This window comes from Diabrotica undecimpunctata, chromosome 8 (genome assembly GCF_040954645.1).
Source record: "Diabrotica undecimpunctata isolate CICGRU chromosome 8, icDiaUnde3, whole genome shotgun sequence".
NCBI classification, from domain to species: Eukaryota; Metazoa; Arthropoda; class Insecta; order Coleoptera; family Chrysomelidae; genus Diabrotica; species Diabrotica undecimpunctata.
The window spans coordinates 17812344-17836548 of NC_092810.1; the positions used below are offsets into that span (position 1 = coordinate 17812344).

Below are 24205 nucleotides of genomic sequence, written 5' to 3' on the forward strand. Positions count from 1 at the left end.
GGTCGTTCTGTAACTTGGCTTGCGAAATAATCATCATCATTAAATACGTGACGGTCAAAGGGAAATATTCCAGTTTTTTTAAAAGCTGCCGATATATTTACAGGTGTCATAGATCTGAGGTAAGCGAGTCCCACAAATGATGCTACATGGTAGATTGTCACAGGTGTGCCCGGATTAGCTTTTTCCCACGAACTTAAAGCATCGTTGTAAAATATATGAAACGGTTTTAGCAGACCCACATCTAATGGTTGCAACCGATGGGTGCAATGAGGAGGCACAGTCAAAACAGTGACCCCATTATCTTTGCACAGAATGATAGCTTCAAGAGATATATGGCTCTCATGGTTGTCCATGATTAATAGTGAAGGGTTAGCTTTTGAACTACAAGTATGTTTAATGAAATGTTTTAAAACTTCAATAAAACATTCTGTGTTCATCCATCCTGCTTTCGTAGCCAAGCCTAACGTCCCACATGGCGCTCCTGCCAACATATGGCTTTTAAAATGGACTCTCGGAAATACCATTACGGGTGGGATTGCACTTCCATTTGCACTTACAATGCAGCATGTGGTAACAAGTGTACCTCTTTCACTGCTTTGAATTTTAGACATTTGTCTAGTGCCATTTTTGGCTAGCACCTTTGTCGAATTGTTTTGAACTGTCAAAGTTCCGGTTTCGTCTAAATTGTAAATTCTGAATCCATTTGAAAAATTTGGATGTCGCTGCAAAACTATTTCCAACTTATTAAAAAATAAGTTTACATTTTCTTTATTGAATCCTGCTGCTCTTGCTAGACTACATCCCTCTGGAGTTCTTAAGGATATTGTACGATGTCTATGGCGAAATCCTTTATACCAGTCGACTGAAGCTTTTTTTTCCTCCTCCCAATTTTTTGGAATTTTTAATTTATTTGCTTTCGCTAAGTCATATGAAAGTTTGCGACAATCGGTAATTGTTAAACTGTAAAACATTTTTGAACACGTTATGATATAATCAACGAGAGCTTCCTCTAGTTCCAAAGAAAATATTTGGTTTATTTTATAGTTAGGAGCCATTCGGCATTCGGGATGATCTCTGTATTTCTTTACGTATCTGCTTACGGTTTTAAAGCTTAAGTTTTTCTCTCTAGCAGCTTGACGAATTGATATACCACTGATAACTAGATTGACTGCTTCCCTCATAGAATCTTCATTGAATCTACCCACTGTCTTATCCGTTTTCTTCTGACGTACCATCTGTAATGTAAATTCATAATTAACAAAAGCTTCTTAGACCCTAATATGATTTTCCAGCACTCATTTGCTGTCAAGATTTTATGAAATTCACAAGAAGGGTACAGTGACACATCGTGTCACTGTTCCCTATCAATATTCGTGTCACTGTACCCACAATGCTGTTTTATACAAAAATTTGTAAATTTTTTGTTAATCTACAAAGATTTTAAAGAAATTTTATTGCTATTACTTACATTTTATACGACTTTTTTACGACCCAGAACACAATCCAATAATTCAGGTTTGTTTCCTCGTAGTAAACAACTAAAAACACCCTTGACAAAATACTTCTGCACTAACAAAACACAAACATGCGATTTTCTCCAAACACAACAGATTCTGTCAACTTTTTATAAGACAAGTAGTATTCTTATTATACCAACTGTAAAATTCCACAATATCACCAACTTGCTAACATATTTTCTACTAGGATTTTAAATGTGTCACTGTTCCCTGTGTGTCACTGTTCCCGCCTCTCCCCTACTCCACAAAATATGTGTGATCTATAAACGATCAAGGGCAGTGGCGCAAAAGATATAATTTCGACTTATACCAACTCTTTAATAAACCATGTGTCGTAATGTTCATTAAAACACAGCTACTTAGATGGGCTGGACAAATAATACGAATGCCTGACAATATGATTGCTAAAAAGCTAACGACAGGAACACCTAGATATAGAAAGAAAAAGTAGAGGCCCACCGCGAATTAGGTGGTTAGATGGAGTTGAGACCAACTTGGGGATACTAGAGATCAGAAGATAGCAACACTTTGCCAGACCGAACAGAATGGCGACAAATATTAGAGCACAGAGAATTGTCGAGCCAAAGATGATGATGATATCACCCCTAGATGACGCGACTGATGAGGAAGAATTCCCGAAAATGGACAGTAACCCAAAAGATGATGGAGAATGACTTTTCTATTCAGGACGTTTTACGGCTGATTTAAGGGGAGAAATGCGGATAGAGTCCCTAAGATAAGAGAAGTGGGCACACGAATTATGCACTGATGTCGAACGCGATTGCTATATTTCATAGTATTCTCTATTACTATATTACTAGGTATATTAATAGAAAATAAAACACCGAACAACATAACAAAGATAGTCCATAACCTAAATAACAACAATGTAACCAAAGACCATTTCTAGCAACAAAACTAAATGTATGACAATAGCAAAAGATCCGCTCAGATGTAAGTTAGTGGTTGAGAACAACCCCATAGAACAGGTGATGCAATTCAGATATCTGGGCATAGATATATCAAGCACACACAACCCAGTAAAGGACCTAAGGAGTCAGATCAACAAAGCATCCGCATTGTCGGGATGTCTGCGGGAGATAGCCTGGTCAAATCCGTCTATGTGCACATATAGTAAAATTAGAATCTACAAGACTTGTATACGACCGATCATGACATATGGCATAGAAGTGCGCGAAGATACCAACAAAACGAAACAGATGCTAAGGGTTGCCGAAATGAAAACCCTAAGAACAATAGTGGGCAAAACAAGAAGAGACAGGATGAGAAGTACAAACGTCAGAGCAGTGCAAAATTCAATATATTGTAAGATGGGGAAGGCAGCGTAAGAGGATGTGGTACAATGGATGAGAATAGACTCCCAAAAATTGGCCTAGAAAACAACCCACCCGGTTCAAGACCTCCCGAAAGACCACCTAAAAGATGGGGGGATAGTTGGCAATCTACCTCCCAGGAAATTAATCAGAGGCAGCTTCAGAATTAGACAGATCGAAAGATCTCCAAGAAGTAGAAGAAGAAGAAGATTCTCTCTCTCTCTCTCTCTCTCTATATATATATATATATATATATATATATATATATATATATATATATATATATATATATATAGCTATTTCATATTAAACGACCATTTTTTCGGTAAACAAAAATATATTTTTATGTATTTTTTAAAGTTTGTTACAATAATTCTGTATAATAAACCTTTTGGCCACGCTTTTACCATTTTTTTATTTATATTTATTTCAATACTTTTCGAAATATAATTCCATAAATAAACATGGTATTCCATAATCCCCGACTATATACCTAGATTGCAGCGAAGCTTGCTTTCCGGATCTGGCAGTTACAGTGTTAAATAAGAAAAAACAAGTAAAATTGCAAAATAAAATAAAACATTTCTCAAGATTCACGATTTCTCTAATAATATTGTGTGTATCAAATACAGCGAGTATATAATTAGTTTAGTATATAATTATTATTATATAATAACTTTCTTCTATAAAATTAAAAAGAAACTTGAACATTTAAAAGTTTATTAACATACAAAAATCAAATTATTATTAATCAAAACTATGATCCTTTTAAAATGTTTTAGCCATAAAAAGAAATATTTAATATCTAAAAATAAAAAATCGCGAAGAAATCTTTTTTAGACAGTATACCTACAATACAAAGCCGGGGATATTAACTCCTCTTATGAAGCAACCTCGAGAACCTTGACCAGAATTAAGAATACCTGTTGAAAGTTTACACGACTGGTTTATATTGAAATATCGAAATAATTAAAGAATATTATACATATAGTCATGATTTTAGAACCAACGTTGGGTTAATTTCGTACACAGTAGTGCAGTATGTTGCAGTGAATGATTGCGTGCTCGTGTGTAATATAATAAAAGTCCTACTTGATAATAACTGCAGTAATTGTGTAACAGTAAGTTAACGAAAAGCGTAAGTGAAACGAAAGCGGAAACATGGAAAACGGTGTATCAGAAAAAGTGGATATGTTAAGAGATTGGATAAAACAACAACCACATCTACCGCATAAAAATAGTAAGTACTATTTATTATAATATCTTCTATCTCTATAGAAAAAAACAAAATAATACAAAGAATATTTTTTATTATAATTATTCTTTGAAAATCTTTACGCAAAGTTGAAGGTAGTCAGATATTTTCGCTTTACTAAATAAAAACTAAGTATATATTTGTTGCTATAATGATAATTATATTACAACTTTAAAAATATTATTTTTTGATTAGCTTGGATTCTTGGTCATTTAGTCAGTCGCAAAATATGGACAAAATTATAAGAATAAAACTCAGGGCTCGTATATCAAACGCTAAGAAGGGCCAGAGCACAAAATCTACGAAATATAATACTGATGTGCTAAAATCTGAAGACGATAGGGATAACTACAGGAAAATTTTAAATGAAGAGCTGACAAGAATTGACGAAAATTTAAGTATAGAAGAACACTGGACCAAATGCAAGGAAACTATCCATATAGCGGCTAAAGGCTTTTTAAAACCTAACCAGGCTAAAATAAACAAATATTGGTTTGACAAAGAATATAGATCCATTAATCAACAGAAAAATGAAGCATATAAGAGACTTCAGCAGCGCAGAACGAGATAAAACTTGGAAGACTATGAAAATCTTAGACGAGAAGATAAAAGGACGTTTAGAAGAAAAAAGAAAGAGTCATACGAAAACGCTGTAAACGAGATTGTTAACCACCACAATAAAAAAGACTTGCGACAATTCTACCAGAAGATAAACAGTTGCAGAAAAGAATTCAAACTCAGAATAATAGCTGAAAAACGAAGGAAAAGCGCTAGAAAAAGGCGGGAAAATCGCGTTTTTTGGACTTTTATATGGCGCAGCGGCTTCAAACATATAAAAAGGATTTCTGAGACAACTTTTATTCGAAAGTACTTGTATTAAGGCGTCTTTTGTGAAAATTTGAAAAAAATAAAGAGGGTGTTTTTGAGATATGAATTTTTCAAAAAAAGCGCTTTGTTTCGCATTTTGTGGCTTTACATGACGTCATATTGCAATTCTGACGCCAGGATCGTGTTCAGCGGGAAATTTTACATTGGAAAACATATAGTGGATATTTATTTAAGCATATTTAGCTCGCTGTACTAAAAAAATCGGCGAAACACGAAAAAAAATTGATAAAAAGCGTGAAATTTGACAATCATGTTTTTTTTGTCTAGTACAACATGTATGTAAAATTTCAGCCAAATCGGAGAGGGTGACCCCACCGACTTTTGTCGATAATTGCTGGAATTACCCTTTTATAACATAATTAAATTGGACCTCGACTTTGAAGATTCGACTTACATCGACTTCAACCATTTAAAAAAATATGTGCGATGAATAATTCATCCTAATGCATAAATTTGAATAGCATTTTCTCTTATTTAAACTACCACAAACGAATTATTTCAACGATAGAATGTAACACTAAACTACTTTTTCCAATATTTATTAACATAAATAAAATTTTAATTAGAATATGAATATTATTAGTAATTTTGTATTTTCAAGAGTATCTAAATAACAATATATTAATTCATCAACAGTCTGTTATGTAAAGTAGTAGGTATATCTTACATAAGTTGGATTGTAAATTGGTTGAATTTTATATACAAATCGTATAAAGCTGGTATTTCATATTAAGTATCTCAAAACACACAAGATATTTTTTTATAGTAAGCATATAACTTCATAAATATATGCCTAGTCACATTAGTCCGGAGATGTCCGTTGCGAACGTTGGCTATTAACATGGCAATTCTGATCTTGTTTGCGGCGCTTCTGAATAGTTTGACCGATGTGAGCCCGAATTACTTCCTCAGATTTTGGAGCCACGAGTGTCTTCTCCTGCCTGGCCCTCGCTTACTGTCTATTTTTCCCTGGACAATCAATTGCAGTAGACTGTACTTATCGTGTCTCAATATGTGGCCTAGATATTCAAGCTTTCTTTGTTTAATTGTATTCACGATTTCTTTCTCCTTTCCGATTCTTTGGATTACCTCTATGTTGGTGACATGTTCGGTCAGGATATACGAAGTATGCGTCGGTACACCCACATTTCGAATGCTTCTAGTTTTCTCGTGAGCGTCTCCGTCAGCGTCCAGGCCTCCACACCATACAGTAAGATCGGGAAAATGTAGCATTTAACTAGACGTAGTTTTAGGGGAAGAGACAAAGCCCTGCTTATGAGGAGCTTTTTCATATTGCTAAATGCTGCTCAAGCTCGTTCTATTCTCGCCTTAATTTCTGTGGCCTGTTCCCATTTTGCATTTACGTTGGTGCCAAGGTACACATAAGATTCTACATGGTCAATTAGTATGTTACTTATCCGTAACCGTCGAGCAAGCTGTTGCTTCCTGCTTATCAACATCCACTTTGTCTTCTTGAAGTTGAGGCTCAGGCCGTATTCCTCACTAACTGAATAAACTCTTTCCCTTACCTGCTGTAATTCGTCTATGATACTGGCAAGGATCACCATATCGTCGGCATATCTTATATTGTTCGTTAACTCGCCGTTTATTTTTATGCCTTCATTTGCATTTTCCATACATTTGTTAAATATTTCTTCGGAATAAATATTGAATAGGAGTGGGGATAATATACACCCCTGACGGACACTTCTTTTGATCTGCACACTTTCAGTGAGTTCGTTGCCAATTTTTGCTTTTGCTGTTTGACCCCAGTATAGGTTTGCCACAATTCGAATGTCCTTGTCGTCAATACATGTCTTTCGCAGAATATCTATCAATTGTTCATGATTGACATTGTCAAATGTCAGTCAACATATATTTTGCTTTTTGTTAATTTGTTTAATTTACTAATATATTTTGCCTTAGATTATGATGCACAAAAGGCTATAGTTTCAATTTATTTTTTTTTTGTTATTAATGCGCCCATTAGAGAGGCGTAATCCGAGTTTTGTCAAAACCCAAGATTTTCATTAGATAATTCGTGCCATAATTCTGATTCATAATTTTATTCTTGATTGGAATGTAACTCTAAAAGAACTCCATGTCTTGAAACGGTGTGTATTCTGAATACCTCTGTTACTGTCGACGCTTCTTGATTAGGAAGGGGTGCAATTTCAGGTCATTGTGAAAAATAATCCATTGAAAAGTAATCCCAGTACTTGTTTTCTCTGTCTTTCATCGGAAGTTGACCGAAAATATCTATTGCAAGTTATTCAAAAAACTCTCTGGAAATATATTGTGCTATTTTACTACGACTTCTTGTTTTAGAACCTTTTCTACCGTTACATAAATCGCATTTCTTGCACTAATCTTCTACAACTCGGCGACATATGATCCAGTAAAATCTGTCTCGGACTCTGACCACTGTTCTTTTGACTGCAAAATGTCTGAACGTTAAGAAAATCGACCTCATATTTAAGCTATTTAAGAAGTAACCTTTTGGTAAGTCAAGCCTGTTTTATTAAAGTATGTATTGTGACTTTCGACTTAATTATATCCTGCAACAATTGTTTCAAAAAGGATCTTTCTCTTCTTTTTCTTGTGGTGCCTATCCGTTACGGATGTGGGCTACTAGCATGGCAATTCTAACTTTATTGACCGCAGCTCGAAATAGTTCTGAAGTGGTCAAGGAAAACCATTTTCGTAAGTTCTGGACCCAAGATATTCTTCTTCTTCCTGGTCCCCTCTTTCCGTAGACCTTTCCCTGTAATATAAGTTGCAGCAGGTTATATCTATGATCGTTTCGCATTATATGTCCAAGATATTCTAGCTTGCGCTGTTTCACTGTGGATATAATTTCACATGTTTTTTCCATCTGACGTATTTGTTATTCGGTCCACCCAGGAGATCCTCAGTATCCGTCTATAACACCACATCTCAAACACCTCGAGTTTTCCCATGGATGCCTCGGTTAGTGTCCATGATTCAACCCCATAGAGCAGCACTGTAAACACGTAGCAGCTCAATAAACGGATTTTCGTTTTTAAGGGTAGGTCGTGGCTCTTAAATATCTTGCTCATTCTGACAAATGCTGACCTGGTTTTTTCAATTCTTTGTTTTATCTCAACTGAGTGGTCCCATCGGTCATTTATGGTGGTTCCTAAATAGTAGTAACGGGCACTTGTAGTATTTGTTGCTGATCTACCAGTAATTGACTAGGAGGAATATGCATCTTACTGATGACCATGTACTTTGTTTTCTTGATGTTAAAATCAAACCCGTATTACAATTATAACACAATTGCGTTACTAGTGTCTGTAAATCTTCTAAACTGTCTGTAAAGAGGATGGTGTCGTCTGAATATCTGATGTTATGCAGGCGCTCACCATTTATGAGAATACCCTCTTCGATATGCTCTAAGGCCTGGCTCATGGCGTGTTCCGAATAGACGTTAAATAATAGGGGAGAGAGTATGCAGCCCTGTCGTACTCCTCTCTTTATTGCAACTTCTTCTGTTAGTTGGTCTTTCACCCGAATGGTTGCTGATTGGTTGTAGTATATGTTCTTGATTACTCGAATACGCCTTTGATATCCAGATCAGTTGCCTTTAGTATATCCATGATCCATGAGCCTTATTGTGCTTGATTCTGTCGAAAGCTTTCTGGTAGTCGATAAAGCATACATAAATATCGCAGTTGACGTCTGCACCTTTGAAGTAATACCTGAACAGCGAACAAGGTTTCTCTTGTACCTAGCGTATCCCTGAATCCAAACTGCGTTCGTGAGATCTGTGACTCGCATTTGTGATAAATTCTTCTGTGTATTATCTTTAAGAAGGTCTTAAGAATGTGGCTCATTAGACTGATAATACGATGCTCTTCGCATTTTTTTGCATTAGGTTTTTTAGTTATAGCAATAAATGTAGATTTTAACCAGCTCTCTGGGATTTTTCCCGAGTCATAGATTTTATTGAACGTTGTCGTAAGCCATTTTACTGCTTCGTCTCCCATGATTTTTAGAAATTTTGAATGAAAGTTGTCGGGCCCTGGTGCTTTGCCTGCTTTGGTTGCTTTAATTGCGGCTTTGACTTCGTCTTGAGTGATTGGTGGTCCTGTGTCGTATTCCATAATTATCTGGTTGTTATCTCTGTCGTCATCGAATGTCTTCTCAACGTATCTCTTCCATATATTCTTTGTTTGTTCAATGTCTATTACCGGGTCGCCATGATCATCAGTCATATGTCCTGATCGCTTCGGTTTGTACATTCCTGCTGCCTCTTTTACCTTCTTCTGTAGATTAAACGAGTCGTATCTACTTTCCAATGATTCTATGTCTCTGCATTGATCTTCCAACCATTTGTTTTTGGTTTCTATAATAGTTTTTCTTATTTCTTTGTCAATTCGTTTATACTCCCACATGTCTCTGTTTTTAGCTCTTCTTCTCTTCTCCATAATATGTAGGGTTTTATCAGTAATCCAATTTTTCTTTTTAACCGTTGTTGGGCGAAGATATTTATCTAGGATTGTCTGGTTAATTTATTGTAGTTTTGCATTTCGTTATCTGGTTCATTAGCTTTGTCTGTATTTTTTAATTCTTTTTCTATATAGATTTGTATCTGGTGCCTGGTGTCTTCATTTTTTAATGGTCCTAAATCGTATTTTCTTGCTTTTGCACTCTCTATCTTCTTCAGCTTTAGTCTGATGTTAACTACCAGTGGGTTATGGTCCAATATTAGCACCAGGATATGTTTTGGCTGATGTTATTGAGTTTCTGAATCTTTTATTCACCATAATGTAATCAATTTGGTTTCTGATGATTTGATCTGTGGTGTCTTGAGGTGATCTCCATGTATATAATCTCCTAGCTTAGGTAGTTTAAAGAAAGTGTTGGTGATTACCAGTTGTTCTTCCACAGCGAAGGTGATCAGGCGATCTCCGCGTTCGTTTCGTTCCCCCAGTCCAAAGGGTCCTACGGTTTCTCCACATCTACTCTTTCCCACTTTGGCATTTTCTTTCACTACTTACTTTTTTTGAGAAGGTATGGTGATTGAATGAGGAGTTAGTTAAGTAAGTTAAAAACAGAAATGAAAAAATTGGAAAGTGGGGTACGAATTAGTTACATTAAAATAGCTTACGTCGGGTTATGTGAGATTAGGTTAGGTTGGGTTAAGTCAGGTTAGGTCAGACAGGATTTGCTTCACCTCGTTTAAGACTAACCAGCCACCACTCCTATGTGGCTAGGTTTGGTTCTAAAAAAATTGCCCATTGAACTTTTTAAAGCATTTTCATTAGTTGTATCAACTTTTAGCCCTGTTTACCATCTTATTATCTCGGCTCTTTTTATCAAACCCTCTATATTAAATATAAATATGTTAGTACAAATATTATTATTAGAAATAACAAAAGAATATGACTCATTAGTTATTCTAGAGTAGCAACTTTATGACGTCACTAGTTTTTCCTATTAGTTAGTCTATTTCGTATTGTATTAATTTTGTTATTTTATTTGGTATTTTGTGAAGCATAATGTTTAATTATAATAATTAGGTTATACATATTATGAACCGTCTTATTTATTGAGAGGAACCTTGAATTCGATGTACATTAATGTTATTGAAATTATTGGGAACGACTTCCTTATTGAATCAGAATATTTTTCTAATTTACGCTGAATAATATATCCCAATAATAATATTATATTCCAACAAACCAATTATATTCAAATATTGCTTCTTTGTCAATCGAATAATTGCTTATATCAGGCCACAATACATTAAAACCGTTTCAGTAAGTTGTTTGTAGTCCTAGTACAAAAGTAATTGCTAAAAATTAATTTTTAAAGTAACCTTGCATGTGTGGTCATAAGTGATTTGTTAAAATGAAACTTTGTACCCATATATTGAATTAGTTAATTATATATATATATATATATATATATATATATATATATATATATATATATATATATATATTCCAACTGGTATACGAAAGCTATACGTCCCGAAATCCAGAGACGGCCAAAATCATAATCCAGTTTGACTACTTCCAAAGCAAGTAGCACATTCGCAGTAAAGTGCTAAAGACGAGAGATTTCGAGCAATCAGAGAAATCTACTACTGGCCAATGGTCAATCGTAGAGGCAGATCCATAGATTAAACCACTGGATGTATATATGGTTCTATAGAGGCAGTTCTTCGTAGAGGCAGATCCATAGATTGAACCACTGGATGTATATATGGTTCTACTAGAAATGAGAATAAATTTAATCTAATTTTGTTTGGTGCTATTTTACCTTCAAATGTTACGACAATCGTTTGTCTATCAATAAATTTCGTACTGCCATCATTTTTATTAATTTTTCTCTTCAAGCGCTTAACTTCTACTACTTGTTGTCACATTCGTTATGTTATATTACCTCAGAAAAGAATACACCAACCATTCTGATAAGAGCGTTGCGGTAATTATTTATTAACCAATCCTCTCAGAGGACGCTAGGAAATATATCTGCTTATTCTTAAGGTACCGTATTTTTTCTAAGGTTAGCGATCATCATGATTATTTGAATTCTGTTCAGCGCTGCTGTAAAAAGATAGTTAGACGAGCAATTAAGCAACTCTACGAGATTGCGCAGCCATGACGTTCGTTGCCTTTTACTAAAATCTTTCCCTGCGTGATATTACTTTTTTAATCTTTAAATCTAAACCCTTTCGCTACGGGCTAAGTATCGGTTGCGCGTTGCTCATATACGGCGCCGGGAAAATTTTGCACTTCGCGATCGAGACGGCCACTCAGTAGTTTACATTCTTTATATTGAAGTGGTTGAATCGTTTTTCGTTTGTCGGCAGTTTGTTTATATTCGTTTTATCGAAGTAGTGGAATTTGTTTTCGTAAAACTTCAAAAAAACGGTATTCAGAAAGTACGGCGTTAGGGTGGGTGATGTGCTGCCGCGTATGTACGGCATCAGTATGGTGTATTTGTGGATCGTAACGTACATGAACGATACTAGTAAGCAAGATGGATAATGTAGAACGTACTATTACGATTATAGCTCTTCAAAGATGTAAATACTTAAAAATGTACGGTGACAGAATCTGAACGATGGAGATTAATTTGCGTAATAGTACGGCGCTCGCTCATCAAAGCTGCAAATGAAAATCGTACTTTTACGGCAACAGTATCGAAAGGGTTAAGAAACTATTTGTTTGAGAATTCCATCATCAGTGCTACTACTAGGTATATATGAGTGAAGCCACTAAATATATGGGTAAAAATACTGTAAATGTTTAAATGTTGAAGGTTTAAGTGTAAACCTTCAAGTTGCTTACTGATGATGGAATTCTCATTCCGAAAACGTTCTGTGATAAAGCGATGTAGCCTGAAAGGGTTCTTTTTAAATAAATGTACCTTTTAATAAAGGCTTTTCTGATTAAAATTTGTATATATTTTTTTGTTTTAGATGATGTATTACTTAAACGTTTCATTTACTGCTGCAATGGAAGTATTGAAGTTGCGAAAAAATTAGTTGATCTGTTTTATTCGATGAGACTTCAAATACCAGAGTTATTTTCAGATAGAGATCCTGCTCATCCAGATATAGATAAGGCTTGGCAAGTTATGTGAGTAAAATTTAGGTATCCCTTTGAACTTTAAGTGTTAAAAAGGTTACTTAGAAACAAAAAGTTCCGAAGTAAAAATTACGGTCATCATTGTTTCCTAATGTTAATGTCCACAATTTTGCTCTTAACGGTTTTATAGTATCTGTGGTTTCCCCAGGGCTATAAACATTTGATGAGGCCTGAATTTCTAGCACAATATTAGATATTCGGATTGATGGTGAAAATTGTTTAAAGGTTTAAACAGTACATTTAGTTTTCTAAATTCACCCAGCCTGTATGCTTTGTTTTAATTATAGGAAACCTGTTTTCCATCTTGTGAAAAGACACTATCTGCCCTATTATGACGTTCATTTAGAAGACCAGGATAAATCTTGAGCTACACAATGGAATAGAGGAAGTGCCTGAAGTTTAAAGTACCTACCAATAATTTGGAGAAAACCAAAAAACCATCACGATGATTTTTACTTTTGTATTGTAAATATTAAAGGCGTCAATCAGAACAATGAACAAAAATGGACATATCCTGATCTAGATTCAACAAGAAGCCAGCACTGTGTTCTGAGGAAATACCAATTCCAACATTAAGTAGTTTAGGTACCCCCAGACGATGACAAAACAGCATAAACGCCTGATAATGTTGAGTATTTGTAATCACATAATGACAGTGATTTTCAAGCAGATCAGGGAAGCCCCCAAAGTTCCAATCAACAAGAACTGAATGACTTTGTTAGAGATCTGAATCTATTCACAGAGATTTCTGAATTATTTTCCTCCAGATTAAAAGGAAAGAATGAACAATGTCATATCTCTAGGTAGTATTACTACATTTTATCTTAAAAAAAAAACAACCTGGTTTTCTGTAACATCAGAAAACTATTGAAAAACATTAGTTTATCGAAATACACTCCAGGCTGATGGTGACCTTCAAAAGACGGTAAAATGTCTCCTTTTATAATGATAATATTTTTTTGGGAGATACTTCAGATACTATCAATACTTTTGATACCGTAGATATCTGGGATGAGCGAATTTTCCCCTCAGAAGGAGTGAGAGCCGTATGGCTTTAATATGGATAATAATAATGGCTAGTCCGTCGAGACTAGTAGACCCATGACTTGATTGACCATTCTCCTCCACCATTTCTTGTTCTTTGTTTTCGTCCTCCAATTTGTGACGTTGAGTGTCTTTAGATACTCTTCTACGTCCGTTTTCCACCTTGTTCAGGGTTTACTTCTTCTCTGACGCACTCCTATTATACTTGAAAGTACCGTTTTTGATATTTCGTTCTCTTGCATCATCTGAATGGGTCCTCGACATTTTAGTCACTATGTTCTTATTACTTCTAGTATGCAGGGATCCTCATATAATTCTTCTAGACCTTTATTTGTCCTTATTTTTATTAGCAAGTTTCGTTTCCATATCTGCACCATTTCTGTTGTTTTTTATTTAATGTTGATATGCTTTGGTACGTGCCCAAATTGTTCTTATATTTAAGCTCTTTTCTCCTATTTTACTATTCACTACTTTGCACCACACGTGCCCCTGGGACCATATCCTTGTAAATTGTCAGGGAAATAAAACGCATACGTCTATTTCCCCTACGTTTTAAGGGGAATGACCTACGTAGAAGTAAATGGCACAGTTTACTGTAGATACTACTGAACTTTGTTGCAAATCTAAATAAAAGGACTGTCAAAATTGGTTCCACTAAGCAAGTTAAGGAATTGACTAGAATGAGGATGATAATTTTGTGATTTTTGCTCAACATAATACTGATGGTAATCACTAGTATTTGTTATTATGTATCTACCATATTCACTAAAATGATTGTTTTTTTATTGTAGGGACCTCCTACCATTACCCATATTGACCAAAGACAAGTACCAGATACTTTTATATCGCCTAAACACGAGCGATGCCGACAACTTTAATTTTATAAATGCTGCAAAAACTTTTACCATGATTTCTGATGTAAGGATGATTCAAGAAAGTAGTTTAGCAGAAGGCGAAATTCCTGTATTTGACCTGAAAAACTTTACTATCAAACATTTTACGAAATTTGTCTTCCCGATTATGAGGAAACAAGCAGTATATTCTCAGGTATGTTTTCATATAATAATGTACATAATATTTATACATTGACAAGTTGAGGTCTTTATAAAATATAGTAAGGATGTCTCTGCTATGATGTAGTCACTTCTTCCTTATTTAACTTATGTACATATATATTATAAAATATTTAAAAAGAATTAATATATAATAAGCAAGTTTGCAACCTAAGACACGTAAAATCGTAGGACAACGAAGAATGACTTGCAGTATGAAAAAACCAAACACATCTTGAGAGAGCCCCATTGGATATGAAGGACCCATGTTACAAAGAATTTACAAAAGACTTATTCTAATAAAAACTTAACTAAACAACAAGAGGACAAAAACATAGAATATGTAAACAGAGTGTTTAAAAAAAAAGTAACACCATCTCTAGGATAGGTAAAAAAACAAAGCAAATAATTGGGATTTGCTTATTAAAATTCTTTGTAACGCCATCCGTTTTCACGATAAAGAGCGTTGAAGAAAAAAAATTACACAATTTTTACGATTTTACCGAAACTACTGGCAACATTGTAATTAAATTTTATACGAATATGTTTTGGAAGCTGATACATCCCATGAATTTGTTTTTATATCTGACTCTCATAGAGGGCGCTAGTTATAAAGTTCGTATCAAGTATTATTCAACATAACTTTTTTAAAGGTAGAATTAATAATTAAAATTTCAAGTTAACTTAAACATCATACAATTTTACACCAAAAAGGTATGGTAAAATTTGATACTGTGTATCGAATACTGTTTTCAGAATAATTTCATTTGAAAATTATGAAGTAATAACCGATGCTGGTATAAAGTAAAAAAATCACAAGAAGAAAATTAAAATAAAGACTAAGATCATAAAATAAAATTCAATTAGAGTAAGTGTTCAAAATGTACTTCGTTTTCATAAATATAAAAGTCATTTTTTTCTAAAGAATCCATTAATCTTCTAAACGGTTAGATCGAATCTTGATCGAAATAGAATCTTGGGGATCAGCTATGATGTCGTTAAAGTGACGTTGAATTCTATCCAATTCTTGACGTGAATTTACCTCTATAACATAGACTTTTTCCTTAACATACGATCCAACTGTGTAGTCCAAATGATTAAAATATGACCAAGGAGGCCAATGAATCGGAGCTTCTATACATTTTCCAATCCATCGATTCAGAAAATGGTTATTCCACCAATTACGAAACCTTCTATTTAACCCTTTCGAGCCGGCATCAGGTGAAACGTAGTAGTTTCCCAATAAGGGCAAAGTCAACAGGTGCTGATTAATCCGCTTCCCGGTCACAATCAGTAATTATGGTGGTAATTACATATATTCATTTTTATTTATTTTTCTGTTTTTATTGGCGTTATTAGAAAAAGAAACAAGTTAGTTACTAAAAAAATCATTTTCATTTGAATTAAAAATTCATAAATAAGCAAAATAACCAAAAAATGTGCACAAAAAAACATTAATTCTAATTTTAAAACAAATTCAACAATACAGAACTCAAAATTTTAAAATTGTATGATGCGTTTGGCACAAACGACACATCTTTTTGACAAAGGTCGCCTGTTTTCTCGTAACGGATACAGCGTAGGAAAATGTCTTTCTACCAACCGTAATGGATGATCACCAGCATTCGGTCTGTTACTTCGTGACAGTCGAGGAGTGCTTTGTTTATACAGTATACTCCCTCTATAACGAACACGGTTATTACGAGTTTTCGCTTATAACGAGGTACATTAGATGTAACGTGAAATTTCTATTGAACTATAACCCTCTATAGCGAGGTAAATTTGCTTATAACGAGAGAAAATAAGATTGAAAAACGTGTTTTTTTACGTTTTGGCCCGACCGTAGCTATAAATAAATACCCTTTTTAAGTGCTGTCCGCAATAAACTTTTTACAATTTATGATTCTTAGTCGGAAATATACAATTTATGATTCACAAGTGTCATTGTAGGGGGTTGACCATTCACACCTAATAATATAGGTCCTAATAGACAAGATGTGAAAAGTGTTTTAAAGGTTGTCAGAAACTTTATCCAAAGAAAAAACGCAAATGAAGAAGCATAAAACTGTTTCACATCTTTAGAAAATATGATAGATAGAATACTGAACAATTTAAAGCAGTTAAAAATGACAGACTTCTTCCAATTGCAGATGCAGTAGTTTATGTTATTCTTGAAAATACGCTTTATATAGATTTACAGAATACAGATTTTTTGTTTTAACCTATATCATTGACAATAAAAGTAAACAACTTTTTTTCAAATACGCCATTCAAACAATATTTATTAGCATCTTATATTGGTCCGAATGGCTTCACTGTAGAAAGTTAATGTTTTAGAAAACTACATATTCATAGGTATGCACAGTATTATTGTTGTTGGATATAACGAGATCCGCTTATAACGAGGTAATTAGTCTGCCATTTCAGTTCTCGTTATAGAGGGAGTCTACTGTATTTTTGTAAAATTTGTTTCACCAAATCCCTATGGAAATCCAATAGAGGAATGTTTTTCCCAGTTTTGACTTTGTAAATAGCATGTGAATTTAGTACAACCAGGTCAAGTATATGAAAAAAGACCTTTTTGTACCATTTCACGTTTTTCCTTACGGATTCAGTAGAACTTCGGAGCATGTCTGTTCTGTCGACTCCACCCATATTCATATTGTACGCGATAATACATTCAGGTTTTTCAACTTCTTGGTTTCTGCTATTTTTGGTTTTAGATATATTAGCTTCATGCATGTTTGTCAACATTACAACGTCTCTTTTATCTTTCCATTTGAGTGCCAAAGATTGGTCAGTAGAAAAGTATTGTATAGAACCTTTTTCCAGATTATTTTTAAATTTTGGCATATGTTTTCGATTTTGCTTTACAGTTCCGCAACCATTAGTCTTTTTTTTCGAATAAAGCTTCAGCCAGTAATGGACTGCTGTATCAGTTGTCCATGTAAATTTTGTGGCCATTATTCCAGTATGGCTCGGTCAGTGTCATAACGATGTTTCCAGATATACCAAGATTCTCAGAATACTGAGTTATATCTGTATCCACTCCGGTATATATTATGAAATCTAATATATAACCGGTTTCACAATCAACGGCAACAAAAAACTTAATTCCAAAACGATGCCTTTTTTTCGGAAGATATTGGCGAAACGAGATACGTCCTTTGAATAACAAGGCTTTCATCTATTGAAATATTTTCAAATGGATAGAAGTTTTTCTTGAAAATATTCCTAAAATAGTCACTTATGCTTCTAATTTTCACAAGACGGTCATTTACGTTACAGTTATTGTTATCCGAAAAGTGGATATTTCTCAATATATGAAAATATCTATCTCGAGGCATACACTGTTGAAAAGTTGGTGTTTCTAGTAAAGCATCTTTGGTCCAATAATCACGCAGTCTCTGCTTTTTTAGTTGTGGCATGAGCAAAGATACGGCAATAAAACATACATCTCGTCAATATCTGTTTTGCCAGTTTTTCATGTGAGAAGGACCAGGCATTCCAGAATTGACATTATCACCGAATATATTGGTTTGTTCAACGACTTTTTCCATTATCTCTTGTGTAAAAAAGGGTTCCAACACTTTTAGGACAGATGGAGCGTCCGACAATGCAATACAACATCCAGAGGCATCGTTTGAAAAATTATGTATTGTAGGAGCAATATTTTTTTCTTGCCACTCGAAAGGATCCGATTCTTTTTGTTTTGTTTTTCGTCTTTTGGGTTGTGGAATATCAGGAACAACGAGTTCGGTGTCACTTTCTGAACTGTCATGGTTTTTCTCACTATCACTGCATGGTTTGCAAATATTTTCCCACCCGTAGCTCTTCTCGGATTCAGCATCAAACTTTTCGTCTGAATCACTGTTAAAAGCAAGTTCTAATAATTCTTCTTCAGATAAACCCTTTTTACGAAACATATTGTGAAAAAACGTGCAAATACAATGCGTATGCCTACGAAGTTACGACTTCACTGACGCAAACAGTGTTGCCAGGCCAAAAAACTAAAAATCACCAGACACTTGCTTCAAAAGTTGCCAGATTTTGCAAAAAATCACCAGATAATACAACAATAAGAATAAAGCTTTATACAATGTTTTAATTATACAAAATACAACAATTAGAATAAAACCTAATACAATGTTTTAATTATACAAAATACAACAATTTGAATAAAACCTAATACAATGTTTTAATTATACAAACTAAAAAAATAGTAACTAACAATAAGTTGTTTACGTAAGAAAAATTAAGAAGTTCTTGAATCGGAAAAATTTATTTATACATATTATTATTGTGCTTGTTAATGATATCTGTAGTTATAGAAAAGTTAAAACAGTTGTTATCATTTAGGGAAATTAGTCTTTTGGTATGCAAAATTCCAGTTATTGTGTTTGAGCCTAATTTATTTCGCAGTTTTGTTTGTTCAAGTTAATTTCATAAAATAATCTTTCCACACTTGCACTACTGTGTGGTAATGTAAATAAGATATTTACAAAATTTGTAAGTTCTAGAAAGATAAGACTATTGTCACCTTTTTTGGAGTTACACACTTCCTTCCAAAATTGATCTTCATTTAAGGAGAAATCAAAGTTTGAATATTTTAATTCTCTAAACTCTCTATCTAAAGTATTAATGTCGTTAACCAAATTTGGAAACATTAAGCCTAGGGGACCGATACTTTCTGTTTTTTGAATATTTGGCGGACTCAATACAGTCAGTAACTGAAGAATTTTTATTTCACGAGAATTGAAAGGAAACCGTTTATGAATCTGATTAACTGCTTCAATATAAAAATCAAGACATTTTGTTTTAACATTATTTTTTACATTTTCGGTTAAGTGGTTATTGGTCAATTCTGCAGCTACTTTAGGACCTAAGTAAATTTCATTAAGTGGAAGAAAGTTTTGTGGGTCGCGATACTGGATATTTTCTAAATCTGTATTTTTTAGATAATCTGGTTTTATAAAACAACTTAATAAAAACTTACAGGCACTAGACATTCGGGGGTAGAGATTGTACATTTTTGGAGTTTCAGATTGAAATTCTAAATTTAAATTTGTAAAAGTTGGTAATATGTATTCAAGAAAGAGAAGATAGATTTTATTTAATGGATTCTTTAGCATATCGTTAATTTCATTTGCTCCTGATACTTGATCAAAGGCTTCGATTCTAAAATAATGCTGAAGAGCATCATACTGTTCAAGGATTCTAGAAACAGCAGCAAACAACGACAACCATCTAGTCTGTGCAGCTTGCAACAGCTTATGGGGTTTAATATTTAGAAAAGATTGAAATTTTTTGAATTCTGATTGCCTCTTAAAACTATGATGCATATGTGAATAAATATTTCTAACTAGCTTCTCGGTATCATTCGGTAGTTTTTCACACGCATAAGAGGCACACAGCGCTAAAGAGTGGCAAATGCATTTCATGACATATAGATCAGGAACGTCATTAACTAAAAGAGTTTTCAGCGAATTATGCGCCCCCATCATCGCATTTGCTCCATCGGCAGCAAATCCTACTAAATTATTTTTATAGGGAATATTACTTTCTTTAAAAAAGGCTATTATAATATTATACAAATTTTGCGCAGTGGCTGTCTCAACTAACATGAGCCCTAAAAATTCATCTTTTATCTTAAAATTGTTATTGTATCGAACTACTAAGGCTAAGTATTTATCTGAAGAAATGTCTGTGGATTCATCAACCATCAATGAAAATTTTTTAAGTTTTAGCTGAGAAATAAGGTGTTCAAAACTTGTCTTTCCTAAAACGTTATTGATTATTGCAGTGCATTTTGTTCGGTCACAAGACATTTTAGAAATTTGACTAGGCTCCATTCCAGACAAAGAAATAGATTTGATAAGTTCTGTCAAATGATCAGAAACGTTAATTGCAAGATTATGTTCTGCAATAAATGATGCAATTCTAATTTCATTTTGTTTTATAATTTTATCTGAGGCAACAATAAACACTTTTCGTGACAAAGTTGATTGACCACGCATTGCACTTATGTTGTTGATATGTTTTTTTGATAAACTATGTTTTTTAACAGCAGCTATACCACCTATATTTCACATTTAAAATAGTGAACGCCTTGCGAGCTTGGTTTTATCCATTTTCGGAAATCTTCATGATTCTCCCACTCTGCTTTATATTTATGGTCGTATAGCTTCTTTTTCTTAATTTCGGTTAAACATTTATCCAAGTTTCTATCAGGCACAGAATCGGGAATTGAGTCGGAGTCAGATTCATGTAAAACTTGTCTTTTTGAATCAATACTGCTTGTGCTTGGTTGTGGAGAATGTGGACGAACAACAGGTTCTTGTTTTTCTTGATAACAAATGTGTCCATATTATACCGTTTGCTAAAGAGAAAAGTTTTATCTAAGTAACGTAACATTTTGTTATCCAATATATTTTACTTACTACTCCAATGCCATTAAGTTGACAACAGTCAAAAATTACTTTTACAGAAATTAGCGTACAAAATTCAATTGCCTCATACAGAGTTAGGATATTTTTGAGTTGAAACACCTAGTAATTTTTGCTCATGCTGCCAAATGTTTGATACAAATAAAAACTGTAAAAATAATAATTAGTAATACACGTACCTTTTATATTTTAGATGACTAAACCAACACAAAACGTGACAAAACTACCAATACGAAAAACACTAATCACTTAAAACTTAAAACTCTACAGCCGACACGAGTAACTGATACTATTCCAAACATCCATAACTCAAATTTTATGGGACCAAAGGCTCACATCAGAATTTAGGTCATAATATTTAATTTACATAAAAGTTTAAGAGTGGGTGAATGATTTTTATGGTTACCAATACGTGCCGATACCGAATGATGGTAATTGTTATGGTTTAGGTATCAAATTACAATTACGAATTTCCGGGATTTCTCATTCTTTGCATGTAATTTTTAAACAATACAGGGAAGCATCAAATAAATTTTAATACAAACGTATTAAAAATACTACCAAATGTTTTTTAAGATATAAGACAATTTTTAATAATGAATAACATAATATAATCGTATTTTTTAAATTTTAAAATAAATTTATAAATATGTAGACACGGTCAAAAATCACCAGATATAAAGCATTTTAATAGTTTTCACCATTTCACCAAATGGGTTACAAAATCACCAAATCTGGTGAATTTTCACCAGACCTGGCAACCTTGGACGCAAAATCAACAAGTATCGACCCGTATCGGAGCTATAGAGCGTTTCACGTTAAGAAAATAACATTAGGCTTATGGAGATCAGTGTTGCCAAAACTCTCAGGAATGCGGTTTACTAGATTGTCGATATATTTCTCGAATTTCCATTTTTAATTAACATTTAACTGTAAAGTCAGAATAACAACTGAAGAACCACAAAGCCTTATTTATTATCATTATGTAGTTTCAGAGAACGACATAAAATCGCTGACATACGTACACCGTATTATTTTAAGTTGCAATTAGTAATTAGATATATGCATTCCAAGCCGTTCGTTTATTTGCTTTTAAATCTTTAATAGCCGGCAAAGTGCATGATTTAACTAAGCAATATTTTCTACTGATTTCTATGATTCATGGTATATGATTTTCTTACCGAAAAACAAATAAACTGTCGTTACTATAATTAAAATAAGATAAAATAAAATTATCTTTTGTAAATACTATTTATTTAATTAAAATCATTTTCCCTACTTTTCATCTCTTGTTTCGAATGGGCACTTTTGGTCAATTACGTTAAAAAACGTTAATTTAATTCATGTCTGTGAAAACGAAAATACAAATTATACAACCCTGAATCGTGCTTGCGTTCATCGTGGCATCGCTGCGCTTCTATCGTCCATAAGAAATACATGGCCCTATCTCCGCAATGTTATTTTCTGAACGTGGAACGCTGTATAGTAAGAATCGATGCTTGCAACTTGCAATCCCCACTATTGATATTTTGCTGGTGCTCCTTTACGTGAATGATCACAGTCAAGTTATCCATGCGCTGATTAATACGTTTTCCGTCTCGAAGTGCATCCTCTGTCCCTGCGGACTTATACGTCTCCCGGGTATCGGACTCGTTATGATTTCGCGGATATATCAGTTCAGCCCAGAAGACTATAGAGTTTAATATTAATTCCTGTAATAGTATTAATTTTACTTCTAGGTTTAATTGTACTAACCGCGGAAACCATTCGGAGAATAATAATTTTCAGTCAAATTCCGTTCGAAAAGTGTAGTATGTCTCGTGCCCGCTGAGCCATCAAACTACTATTTACTAATGACATAAATGTACAATCATGTTTTAATTAAACCTTATTTTTTAGGAAGCACTTCCAATAAGATTGAAGCAAATACATTTCGTCAATGCGTCCTCATTTTTTGACAAAATCATGCTTTTTATGAGACCTGTTTTGAAGAGTGAAGTGGTAAAAATGGTAATAAAAACTTTTATTTATATGCATTACGTTCTTTCATTTTTCTTAATTTTGCATGAATGTTTTTTAAATTATTTTTGTTTATCTTTTTCCTGTTTTATTTGCAAAATTGTTTTTATTTCTAACCATTTTATGTAATAATCATGTCTGGAAAGCCAGGACGGACACTAGAAACAATAATTTTAGCTTCCTGAATACTTTTTTACTTTCTATTCAGCAATCGTTTGCGTTTGCTTGCAAGTTGTTTTACTAAGGATATCGTATCTAAAGATATTTTTGCTAATTTCTTTTTTTATTTGTTAAGACAGTTCTTTCTGTTGATATTACTTGTGTCTCGATTTTTATATTTTTTGAAATTATTACAGCTTCACGTCCATCTTCCAAATTCTGAAACTCTATACGACTTTCTACCAAGAGACTTGCTTCCAGAGGAATATGGTGGTACAATTGGTTCGTGTGAAAACTTGAAGAAGATATGGCGAACAAAGATGTTAGATGAAAGAGAATATTTTACAAATGAAGAGTATTGGAAAGTGGATGAATCCAAAAGACCAGCTGGCAGTGATAATTCTCATTCCCAATATTTTGGTATGCAGGGATCATTTAAAACTCTGAGTATTGATTAAAAGTTCCAATAAAATATTATTTTTTAACTTGTTTATTTATTGTATAACTAATTTTAAGTTTTACCTGCACTATAATAAAATATTTATTAAGGTTTATTTCTTGGGGAATTTCTTCCGTCTTTTCCCTCCAACCAAAAATCTCAAAAAGAAACTGAAGATGCTAAAAATGGGCATTTCTCACTGTTTTTGTCTCAGACCGTTTATCAACTGGTCTGTCAATACTTCTTCGTCCATTTGATGACTTATCTCGTGCTGCCTTTTCGTTTTCATCTATTTCAACGTGTGACGGTACCCAGAGGAACTTTACTGTCAAATTGTTTTGGTATATACGGTATAAAATTAACTTAATCTGCTGTAATGTTGGAGGAGAGGGATAAATCTGAGAAATTGATGTCAGACAACTTAGTG

General features: G+C 33.7%; 1 protein-coding gene across 1 annotated transcript; it reads left to right on the forward strand.

The window, feature by feature from the left end:
- Positions 1 to 3735: 3735 nt before the first annotated feature.
- Positions 3736 to 23824, forward strand: LOC140447230 (alpha-tocopherol transfer protein-like). Its single transcript, XM_072539760.1, has 5 exons — positions 3736 to 4091; positions 12451 to 12610; positions 14455 to 14710; positions 23061 to 23171; positions 23537 to 23824. The coding sequence occupies exons 1-5, from the start codon at positions 4013 to 4015 to the stop codon at positions 23795 to 23797; spliced, it is 867 nt and encodes a 288-aa protein (XP_072395861.1). The 5' UTR covers positions 3736 to 4012; the 3' UTR covers positions 23798 to 23824.
- Positions 23825 to 24205: the final 381 nt, after the last annotated feature.

Coding starts and splice junctions, on each gene's coding strand:
- LOC140447230 (XM_072539760.1), top strand. CDS start 4,013: ATGGAAAACGGTGTATCAGAAAAAGTGGATATGTTAAGAGATTGGATA. Junction 12,611..14,454: donor GATAAGGCTTGGCAAGTTAT/GTGAGTAAAATT, acceptor TTTTTATTGTAG/GGACCTCCTACCATTACCCA. Junction 23,172..23,536: donor AGAGTGAAGTGGTAAAAATG/GTAATAAAAACT, acceptor AAATTATTACAG/CTTCACGTCCATCTTCCAAA.